This window comes from Mytilus galloprovincialis, chromosome 8 (assembly GCF_965363235.1).
Source record: "Mytilus galloprovincialis chromosome 8, xbMytGall1.hap1.1, whole genome shotgun sequence".
In the NCBI taxonomy this organism is placed as follows: domain Eukaryota; kingdom Metazoa; phylum Mollusca; class Bivalvia; order Mytilida; family Mytilidae; genus Mytilus; species Mytilus galloprovincialis.
Genome location: NC_134845.1, coordinates 45,458,391 through 45,471,361, shown reverse-complemented (window position 1 = coordinate 45,471,361; position 12,971 = coordinate 45,458,391). Strand labels below are relative to the sequence as shown.

Genomic DNA, 12,971 nt, shown 5'->3' with positions numbered 1-12,971 from the left:
TTTAGAAAGATGTTTAGTCGAACATTTTGAGGACCCAGCTATGTATCGTTCTTTATATGGAGTTTTATGTAATTTCGGTATCCAGTATAATGAAGGTAAGTTTTCTTCGTTTTCTTTGATGTTGATACCAAAAGAAAGAAGGACAGATTTATGATTTTGTAAAATTTCGTCCTAGGTAAATGATGTTAAAGAATATGTAGGGTTACCAGTAGTTTGATTTATTCCAAGCTCTGTTGCTAGACATTGCAAATAATGGTTTTTTCATATGAAGACAATATTATTGGAGGCTTTATCTGCTGCAACAACGACATATTTGTCATGCAAAGAGGATAAAGCATCCACAACATCCGGATGCTTGAAAGGATTAGTAACTCTTGTACTCATATTACATCGTAGGTTTTGTATGCACCTCTGAATGCATGATTGTAAAACAATTCAAAATAGAAAACCTAACGGCCTAAATTATGTACAAAAAGTGCACGAAAAACAAATATGTACCACATAAACAGACGGAAACCACTGAATTATAGGCTATTAAATTTTTTTTGAGCATTATTCATTTACTGCTTTTACTAAGCCAATTATAGATAAAATCTGAAACCATCATATATTGCACTCTGCCTGGTTCTTAAAAAGAGCTGAACTTAATAATATAGAACCCTATGGGAAAACATAGTACTTCTTTTGTCTTATAAAACACTGTCAAACGTCCCACATACAATACACAAAGCCAGTACACGACACGAAATAAAAAGCGCGGATTACCTCAGAATTATTTTGAATACAGACTCATTGATAGAAAATGAGATTTAATATAAATACAATTTTATCAAAAATATATGAGTTTAAGAATTCATGACATTTTCGATGACAACAATTATATTAGCTAACCTCAAATCGAATTTCCCTAAGAAAATTGGATGTATTATATTGACATTTTACTCCCACACTGAAAGCTACTGCCATCACTTGATCATTTGAAAAGGACAGTGGGATAGTTAACTGTGTATGAATTCATGCAAATCATTAGAATTGACCAATAGATAAGAAGACATTAAAATTTGCATAGATTGATTATGAGATTTTACCCTTCGTACGTACTCTTCTCTCTTTTCGTTTTCTAACAAACATTTGCCTCAACAAAATGTTATGACAATTTTACACAATGCTTATTACCACAAAACACACATTACAAATGGAAAAAAGTATAATGTTTATATACAAAACAATCACCTTGTCAATCTGTCCATGTTTCTTCATGTATATTTCTGTAGGGTTATTGAACTCATAAATGTTGAAAACCATTAGAAGTCAGTAGTGCATATGAATGACATTTTTTTTTAGAATCAATATGCAGTTATGTATCTGGCTTTGTGTCACTTGTGCTCTGGGTTTTTTTTATAAGATAGTCCTTTTTAAGCAATTATGTATTCATTTAGTTATTTTGGTTTTGATGACTTGTTTGGAATTTTCTTGTTAACAAAATGTTCAATTAAATCTCTCAGTATACTATATCCTTTAACTAGTGTTTATAGTATTATGATATACTTAAGAGTAAAAAACTTTTATCTTTTATAGTATGAAAGTAGCATTAAATTTACACGAGTTCCATATTTTCCAAAACCTGTGAACGGCTGATATCATCAGATTATTACAGGACATTTTTCATATCTCATGTATTATCAGCCCAAGAGCCGCATGGCTCGAGGGCTGATATTGACCGAGGGCTGATAATACATGCGATATGAAAAATGATATGTTATGATCTTTTTATCATATGCTTCAACAATGGAGAAAAATGAAAGATAAATGTATCGACCCTTTTGCGTGGTTCTCAAATAGAAGTTCAAAACATTCACGGATGCCTGATCCCAAATGTAGTAGATTCAATATGATCTATTTCTATCATATGCCTCAACAGAGAAGAAAAACAGCAGTATGATATATTTTAATATGGACGATACAAAACATAATTCAACAATAAACATACCGAACAATGTTCGAAAAAGTCAACATTTTTAAAATGACTTTCTAGATCATTTCATTTTTAGATTTCATTTTACACAATATACTTTCCAGTATCCAAATAATTGTTTTGTTCCTTACTTTGTAATGTTTTTCACTGAAAATGTACCATTTAGGTGTATTTTCCGGAATTTTCCGAGTATCGCAGGAATTCCATGTGGAAACGTTGCGGAAAGGCATGTGATAATAATCGAAGCATGTGATAATCTTTTCATAACAGCCCGCTAAAACACCATTCCATAAAAATATGAATTCACGTTAATTTAATGTTGTTATCATCCTAAAAAAAATAACTGTTATTTTCTCTAAGTATATATGATAAGAAAAATTATCACATGCCTTTCCCAAACATTATCACATGAAAATATAAAATGTAAAATGCAGAAAATAACAAATGATACAAATGCGGAACGAATTTCCATAATATTAGTAATTACTTTACAAAGTTGTTATGGGCATTTGAAACAGTAGTCATAATGTTTTTTTTGAAAGATTTTTAAAGCTCTTTTTTTTTTAACTTTTTTTTTTTAACTTTTTTTAATATAAAAATATATTACACTGTTGTTGTTTTTCGCTGTTGAGGCATATGATAGAAAGATTTAACATTGGATGCAATACATTATATGTGTATTACATCTATGATTACATTTATTGTTTACATCTCTAACTTGTCTCTTTTTTTTCATCTTTTGAGGATCAATATAACAAAATGTTATATTTCTCCATTGTTGGAGCATATGATACAAAGATCATAACATGTATTTTTTTGTACTAGACGCAGAAGCCCTTGAACCTTCGTTCTATGTTGTTGTAGCGTGTGGTTTGATGTGTAGATATGTTGAATTGTAAAGTCTACTTCTTCGCAGACTTGATTTCCAAATAGAATCTATAAAACCAGGTTTAATCCACCACATAAGTGGTTACAGTTACAGTTGACTGAACTTTCTTATACATAATAAATAAATAATCATAAATGGCGTGATACTGTTCAAAGATCTACAAATGCATACTAATCTAAACATAAACGAAGTATATTTATATATTTTACAATATGTAAATAGTTGATAACATTAATGAGTGTTAAATTTCAACTTAAATTTAAAAGGTATTTTAATACGCAAGAATATATCAAAAGACGACTTTTATGAACGACAACTCTATTTAAAAATGTAGATATTGGCTGAACAAAGCGATACACAGATATATAAGACTATTATACATGACATGCTCCACTATCCTTATGAATACTACAATAGGGATAGTTAATTTTCCCCATGTAAAGAGAATAAATTGTCCCATGCCTGCAAATATTAGCAACAAAATGTTTTATAAATTCATTCTCTCAATATTAATTGCGAAACGTTTTTAAAATGTTTTTGTGTAAATGTGTTCATAATATTATTCTAAAATGTTGTTACAATATTAGCAACAAAATATTTTATAAATTAATTTTTCTCAATATTAAAAGTGTATATTTTGAAATGTTCAAATATTATGAAGAAATCTTGTTAAAATATGTTATTTTAATATTTCATGAAACATTTTTAGAAAATATTAAAAAAAACATCGGAGTAATATTGTTAAGCATATTCTACTCATATACTTTTAGAATGTTTTTCAGAGGTGGAACCAACATATCTTCTGAGCATTTATAAAACATTCAAACAAAATATCTTAAAAAATGTTATTGAAATTATTTTCATGAATATTCGTACATATCATTGTTAATTATTTCCAAAAGATGTTTTAAATAAATGTTTTAAAAATCCAAGACAAAATATTTACATAACATCACGAAAATATTTTTTTGACAACGTTTTGAGAAGACATTTATACAACCTTATAAATTTTTTTGAAAATGTTTTGTGCTACGTGGGTGTACACACACCAGTGACATTAAATACATTTATATTACATTGCAAAACCTACAAAATTCAATTCTAGTTTATGCTTTAATAATTTTATAGGATTCCACGGCACACCTTTTTCAGGACCTCCAAAATTAGATTTAAGAATATCCTGATTCGAATTTTATGCAGATCCTAAAAATAACACAATAAACGTGCACACTATACCTGGTCGTTATATGTGTTGACCAAGTGTATTCAAAACAAAGTTCATCAGGAACGAGCCGAGGGAGGAAATGCGAAGGCACTTGTTTTCTATCCACGGCAAGATCTACTTCACAATTCAATTTCAGGATACCCCTTTTATACCATTTTCTCTATTCTCTATTGATTTTGTCCATTATTTTCCATTCTTTGTAATCAAGCATCCAATCATTCTCTGGCTATTCTTTATTTCTTGGCATATTTTTTTCTTTCTCTTCTTATATCTACATGTCTTCCATTGTACATTCAACCGATTTATTCCTCACGTTCCAATCCGGATTATATAATAGACAAGTAATTAATTAGCTCATTTAATTGAAGCTATCTGGGTCCCTGTTTAAACAATGTGACTTTTTAACAGATACATGTTTAAACCATCGCAAAAACTTCAAATAAAGCATTTTTATGACTAAAGTTGAACTTTAATTTACCAATGTTTCATACTATTTGCTTCTAAACTTTTCCCCACACGCACTGGTTTTTATGGATGGCAAGATCTAAATATACTACATAAGGAACGAAATTATACAATTATGGAGCTTCATCGTTAATAGCGAGGGTCTGGATGTTTTTTTGATTTCTGTATTCTTTAATTATTGAGACATTATCTATTGTTTATTTATTTGTCCCAAATTTTCTCTATTCTTGATTTTCCCCCTTTAATCTGCAATTTTAACAAATTATTCATAACTTTGGAAGTCCCATCCAGACGCTCATAGTAAGGATCTATCTATTGAAATAAAGCTTTGACAGATTTTTTTTTTATGTTTGTGTAGGTCATGAAATATTCAAAACAATTTTAATCCAACCATTGATAGAGGTCCTCAACTGTTTCACGACATCCTGAAATCGAATTACGGAGGTCCTTGAATATTTCAGAATATCATGAAAAGATTTATGTAGGTCCTGACTCATTTAATTTGAATTATGAAGGTCTTGGAATTGTTGAAGAAATAACTGATTAATATATAATGAAATGAATGATAGAAAACAGACATAAACATATGTTTGACATAAAAAAAAAATGAAAATGGTTGCCAAAAATATTACTTGAAATAAAAAAAAAGTCCACTATAAATGACGTTAATTTTTTTTTATCTGAACATATTTATCATAAATTTTAACAAACCACGTGACATACTAAGAATATTACTTCCTTTATTCGGTTCGAGCATATGAAACTTATGACGTAAAGAAACAGGCAAATATATAACTAACTTACATTTAGCCCAAGATTTAGTCTAGGAAATGACACAATCAACATCAAAATCATCGTTGGTATGTTATATTTAAATATATTTATAAAGTTACTTTCATTTCCTTTGTCAACAATATTACATATAACATTGAATTCGAATAAGTTATCTTTTGCAATGTTCCAACAAGAAAATAGGTGAGAAGAGACGTTCTAGATAATGCTGATTCAAAATTAACACGACTTGAGCAATTATTGTCATATTGACTGAATGATTTTGGTGTCGATCCGAATTTCAACAAAAATACCATAAAATGTGGGATTTGAAAAAAGGAAATCTCACATTTCTCCACGATCTTTACTGTAGAATTCACGAACAGTTTTCTATGACATCAATATTTGATTTTACTGTTAATCGTGTTTAAACTCAAAATGGCATATAAAATGTCCTGTTGATGATTGTTCATGTCATCAATTTAATGCAGTTGTCCTTATGTAAAAAAAATGAGAAGGAAAAAAATACAGGAAACAATAGAAAAAATGTAAGATACAAAAAAAAAACCCCCGAAATCATCATAACTAATAACTAAACCACAGAGAAAAGACAAACTAATTTACAAAACAGGTCCCACATAAATACAATAGAGACTAAGTCAGTACACTACGCGAAAAAAAAACCCGGGGATTATCTCAGGATTATCTTCAATTTCAGACTCATTGATAGAAAATGAGATATAATACAAATGCAATTATACCAAAAATTTATGAGTTTTAAGTATCCAGGACATTTTCGATTACAACAATTATATAAGCCAACCTCAAATCCAATCCCCCCTGACAGCATGGAAGTATTGAAAATGACATTTTTCTTCCAACTGAGATCTCGAGCTACTGCCGTTACTTGACCATTATTTGAAAAATACAACGGGATCATTAAGATGGTATGAACTCATTATGCAAATGCAAATCATTAGAATTGACCAATAGATAAGAAGACACTATAATTTGCATTGCCAATAATTAAGTTCCTATAGTTGCCCAAATTACGATCATAATTTTGCTATTACGATCTAGAGAGGTAACTGGGGTATAAAGTATGATAACCTGGATATTTCCTTAAAGCGCTGTTATTGTATTCAGCAATACAGTAAACAGTACTAGTATAACAAATAGGGCACATGCAAAAAGTTTTGAAATAAACGAATAATTACATAAAAAACATTCGTTTAAAGTTTTGTAAACTGATGTCGATTATGACAACAACAAAAAAAGACCCTTACACGGTATATTTTCATTTTCAGATTAATGACACTGAGTTGGAAAAAGTATCGGATGTTGTCTCTAACGCAACATTTTATACAATGGCATCTTCTTGCAAGACTAATGGTCAAAAGAACACTATGCTTACACTAGAGTATTTGTATTATACACGAAATAAAGGAGTAATACGCAGATTCTTTGGTGGTAGTACGGCTGAAGGAACTAACGTGAAAGACAGCGATATCGACAAAATGATCGTTGCTTCAAATATTACGGCTTGTAAGGATAGAGACCAATCAAACAAGATCGAAGGGCAGGTTTTTATTCTAGACACTTCAGTTTGTCGTCCAGGGTTTGCAAGATTGATTCCTGTAAAACTTGATCCAAACATAAAAACAATTTTTAATGATCATGGAAAGACTATTGATGATATGTTGGAAACAATCGAAGGAGACAAAACATTTCTTTCCAGTGACAAAATGGTTGATTTCTGGATGTATTTCCTGACAAAGACGAAGACAGCAGATACACCAACAGAAACATCCCGTCATGGACCAAGTGCCACTGCGGCTAATATAGACATATACGGCTTTATTAAGGAAAAGCTAGGTGCATCAGTGGAACAAGATTTCGCCTTTGGAATATCGTTATACGAATGGCCAATTGATGGCGAAGAGTGGATTGCCAGGGAAAGAAAACATGGGTGGCCTTCTCCAGAATTTATTGAAAAAATTACAAAGCTGAAATGTCACGTAGTCGCTGTTGGAGATAAAATGTCACCTACATCGTCATTAGAATGGAGAGTGTCGTTTTTGTTACAAGAAAGGGAGTTGGTATGGAATTTTAATAATACACAGCTTCAATGCTTTATCTTGATGAAAAATATTTTAAAGAAATTTCTACACCCTATCGCACCAGAAGAATTGAGTTCCTATCACATGAAAACAATAATACTTTGGCAGTCTGAAAATAATCCTCAACATCTATGGCAACCAAAATATTTACTTCGTTGCACCGTTAACTGTCTTCTTTTTCTAAAAAATTGCATAGAAAAACGTCATCTGGAGCACTACTTTGATCGTCGAAAAAATTTGTTTTCGTATAGATTTGAAAATCATATTTTTAAAGAAAATATGATAAAATGCATTGAAGATATTTCAGCCGAAATTGTATCCCATGTTTTGCAGTGTGTCGATGGTGTTGACCTTTTATCCCCATGGCTAGAGAGTGAAATGAAGGTTGATGATTTTCTGCAGTTATGCAGAGAAAGACTGGATTCTAGAATCACAACAGAATTTGAAACATACAGATTGCCATTGGAATATTATCATAAGGGTCGAGGTTTTTTAGGAGTGAATATAGAAACTGTTCTTGCTGACTTTAAGTTACTTTCTGAATATTTTGTAGACTTTGATGATCACACACCGACAAAGGACATCGAAGACAGCTTCATTGAAGCTGTGCGCATGTTTATTAATATTCGAATTGCATTGACGTATTTGGAGACGATCATAAAAGTTAAAGATAATACTGTAAAGCAGCAAAAACTAGAAAAGTTACAGAAGTTTCTGGAGGATAACCAAAATATTGATGCATTATCTGGTAAATTGTATTTAGCTACATACTGTCTAAGACTCAAAAATTCTCAAAAAGTGATTTCAATTATTCAGAGTATCCTTGATTTGCCGTCCCAAAACCTACTGTACACTGGTCATTGTTCTAAATACAAGACAATACACATTGGTAAGGGAACTACAGCTCAACTGAAAGGACTTCCAAATCCTTTTGATCACAAAAAAGGATATCTGTCTACAGCTCAAGATGTCATATTTTCTAGAGCAGACCTATCGTTTGTTCCCCATGCTATGAAATTCGAATGTACCGTAGGGAGAGCTTTCATGATTCATCCATTAGTGTATATGTTATACCTAGCCGTAATAAGCACCGAATGTGACCAAGAGGCTTACGTGTACATGGATGCTTTAGAATATACAGTAAATGAATGCGATGGAACTTTCCATAGTTTCAGGCATTTGAACATATTAGGTTATTGTTATTTCCATACTGGCGACATTAAAAAGGCGTTTGAATGCTATACAAAGTCGTTAATGCAAACAGTTCCGACAGGAAGACAAAACGTGTCATTGACACATTTAATCATTTTGATGTTTCATGTGATTAACAATGGATACGGAGAAGAATGCATTTATAAACGACAATGATAGAAGACTTGTCATAAGAGCAAAAAACAAAAAAATATATGACACGAAATAAGCGTTTAAATATAATTTGCGGATAGAAAAAAATAAGAATTTACAGAATAAATTTTTACTCAATGATAGTTTCCTTGCATTAGTTTAACAAAAGACTCAAGTTTAACATATAAGGGTTATCCATAACTTGTAAAACTCAGTAAACTAAATAGCCCGCGAAAGTTTGTTTTATTGAAGTTATCTTGGTAATTTTTCCTAGTCCAACATGAAATATCATGATATCTGGCCATATTCGGTTCATCATTTAGGTTTATGTATTTTTGAATGCTCTTCAAATTCTAATTCATGAATGATTTGGTTTTCGAACGTTCAGAATCAAACGCCAATTGATATGAATTATAAATAGTTTATATATTTCTACTAAAACACCCTTAGACAAGTTTGACGGTTATAGAAGACATGAATGGTCTACATCTGCCCTTATTTGTTGATGCTCACACAGAAACTTTTTATGTATATTTTTCATACACAAAAGCAAAGTATCACAGTCAAGTGCACCGTTATCTGAAGCAAACATGTATTTCACAAAGAAGCATTTCAATTACAGATGAAAATAATGTCGTTAAAACAAAGAAAATAACAAGAAGCGTTTATTTGTAACGATAATATAAAGCAATCATTAAAAAAAATCTAATAATTTGATGACGGGTGACAACAGTGGTATAGGGAGCTATTACACTTCCATAGCACATGAGTTTATTCACGGTTTTTAATGTTAAATCAGTTTTCTATGCATTTTTTGCATAATTTATCAGAGAATATTTTTCAATATATGACTATATTGACAAACACGATGATTGATAATCAACATTTACAAATTACAGAATAAATAACAATAACTGTATACACATGTGTAAATTAATATGACTACCTTGATGATGAGCACACTCTTCATTCGGTTTATCAAATTCCGAGGTGATTGACCATATCGTTCAGTGTAATTTTGATGGAGAAATATTCAAAAAGTTCTGCTAAAAGTATCGCTTTTTAAATGAGTTTACATCCATGTCGACAGTTAAATAAATGACCAAACAGACGGATACCTATTTTGTAAGACAGAAAGGTTATTTCACTTCACAGGTATTATAACCTTAAACATTGAATTTCGTGTTTCAGAATTTAATCACGGCTTCCGTAGTATATATTTATTTTACCTGTCATATTTCAGCTAAGCTAAATGTTTTCAGAGAATTTTTTAATATATTAAGCATCTAGCATTTTAGTCGTATTTGCTTTTTGCCAATACAATAAGCGTTTTTATATACATTATCGTATTATTTATTATCCTTTAAAAAAAGACAACTAATCTTTGTCATTTTTCGTAGGTTGATCATCCGAAGTACTTGCACGATCAACTTTCGCATCATTTGATCCTTCACTGCTGTTTCTAATCATATTTGGTAACAAATCAACTAATAATACATCTTCATATCTCTTTTTTTCAAGAACTTGAAATGCGCTTTCCATCAGTAGTGAAGGCAGTTCATTTGCTTTTTGAATGCCCTTGTCTTGAACCGAATTTCTAAAGAGAGCTAATATTTTGTTGCAATCCTCCTGTTTTACCTGACCAATAACCTTTTGTAGTGCCTTATTCTCCAGTTGTGACATTTCAATATCTTTCACCGATGAACTTTTTAACCATGTGTAGTCGACATTTGGTTCTCTTTTATCGTTTTCTCCATTGGCACCAACAACTTCTCCATTACTCGTGTTCTTATTTTGATTTTCCAGGATATGTGTATTAGTAGGAAAGTTAACTTCCAAGTATCTTTTTACCGACATAATGCCATCAGAGCTATCACCTGAAACCTCCTTCGTTTTCTCCGATTCAATACTTTTATCTTTCTGACTGTCGCTCTTTTTAAATTTGATCATGTTGTAATTCAGTTCAGCTATCAAAAATTCTGCTACAACCGTTTTCTCCTCTTTTGTGGTATTTTTCAATTGCTCATCGGACACAAGTTTGAACATATTCTGTAACGGGCTGGCAATCATATTACCATCTTCATTGTTTTCTAGAACAGAAAGTAAAAAGAGATATAATTATACCTTTAAAAAATATAATTATATAGTTGTAATGAATACACATAAGTGATGTTGTATTCTGCTAATAAAAATATCAAATAATTTTTAAATTCAAGATACAGAAAACAGAATAATTTGGCTTCTTTCATGTAAACATGATAAATATTCATCACTGTGGCTTTGATTTGATTATTTTCTTCGTAATAGTATATTAATTGTTTGATTAGTAGTTTTGAGCGTAGCGATCACTGATAGTAAGACAACCATTTTGAGTAACAGGAATATTAAATAAATACCACTATGATATCTTTTTCTACTACCAGTTGCTTCTCTTTTGTCAGCAAATTCAGGTTTGTCCTCTTCTTGGTGGTCGCTCTCTTTGAGTTTTGTCATATCGTAATTCAGTTCGTCTTTAATAGATTTTGCAACAACATTGTTCTCTTCTTTTGCTGTAAGTTCAAGCTGGTTGTCGGACTCAATAGATATAGACACCTTCTGTAACGGACGAGCGATAACGTTATCCGCTTCCAGAATGTCAAGATCTGAAAGGGAAAAAGGAAGTACAATTATTCCTATGATATATATCACTTTTAAAACTGGTAGATGTTAACAAAACAGGGGCGGATCCAGCCATTTAAAAAAAGGGGGGAGGGTTCCCAACCCAGGACAAAAAAAAGGGGGGGGGGGGTGCTTCGCTGTATTTGGCAAAACTTTTAGGAATGTTGGTCCTTAATGCTCTACAACTTCCTACTTTATTTTTAACTTTTTTGGATTCGAGCGTCACTGATGAGTCTTTTGTAGAGGAAACGCGCGTCTGGCGTATATACTAAATTTAGTCCTGGTATCTATGATGAGTTTATTTCCAACTATATGTCCCAATTGAAATGCATTGATCGGCCAAAAACAAGGGGGGTTCCAACCCCCGGTACCCCCCCTGGATCCGCCAATACAAAACTTGTTATTTTAAAGCATATATTGATTTGCATGATCTGATTTTTGTTCATGGAAAAATACCCCATAACATTTGTTTTTTACTACTTTACCTTTATTCCGGCGTTTAAAAAATTACATTGTGAACGCCTGTTTATATTATCGTTGATGATAATAGAATGGTTTTCGGATATCAATTTTGTATTGAGAATTCTAATAGATTTGTTATTGACGTTTAAATCATATTTATTTGATCCGTAGTCAAGAAAAATATTACGAATATATCATGATTAATCTAACTTAATTCTATAATATATGTTATAACTTGGATCCTCGATTATAGTAGTAAATGTATTGAGTAACACCATTTTGATCCATTATCAAAGCAGGTTAGACACTGGCTCTTTATGAAAAGTTTGAAAGAATGCAACTTCTACAAGTCAAGCCAAAACTATATGGCATACCTTTTTCGTCACTAATTTCCTCCTTTGGATCCTTCGACTCAGTTCTTATATCTATCTGACTTCCACTTTCTTCGGTTTTAAAAAGTTCGTACTTCGTTTCGGTTTTTGACGAATCTTCAATCACATTATTTTCATCTTTTGATGAATGTTCAATATGCTCCTCGGACTCAAAAGAATAATTGAACACATCCAGTAATTGACTAGCCATTATAAAACTCGTCTCGCCTTTTTTAGAACTGAAAGAGATAAAGAAATTTATGCTTCTGAAATAACTGGATAATATTTACAAAAGTTTGTTGTTTGACTGGAAACATAATGGTTTATCTTAATTTAATTTTGTACTTCAGACAAACAAAACCTTTAGCAAAAATTATGGATTTCAAAGAAAGGATATTCCACTTCCTTTTTTTGCCCACTTCTTTGTCGATATTACTTCTAGTGGACTAGACTTTCATAAAGATATCTTTTTTGTAAAAAATGTCTCTGCACCACACATATTTTATTTTTTATTCACGAAAAATCTCACTAAAGATACCAGGCTAATGACTTATTACGCTATAATGCTCGAATCAAATCAATTGGGAGGCCAAGGTAGTCGATACCTTAAGGGGGTGGGGATGGATAGTGCTCCAAATAATGCGTAATGTTATATACTTCAAGGTCATTACGCAACTTAATATCATTGTCC

The 12,971-nt window shown here is 31.3% G+C and overlaps 1 protein-coding gene across 1 annotated transcript; it reads right to left on the bottom strand.

Annotated features, from left to right (window-relative positions):
• Window positions 1-10,166: 10,166 nt before the first annotated feature.
• Window positions 10,167-12,548, bottom strand: LOC143043037 (uncharacterized). The gene is made up of 3 exons (XM_076215535.1): window positions 12,284-12,548; window positions 11,186-11,431; window positions 10,167-10,879 (listed from the first exon to the last, which is right to left on the bottom strand). Exons 1-3 carry the CDS (start codon window positions 12,489-12,491, stop codon window positions 10,167-10,169), a joined length of 1,167 nt encoding a protein of 388 aa, XP_076071650.1. The 5' UTR covers window positions 12,492-12,548.
• Window positions 12,549-12,971: the final 423 nt, after the last annotated feature.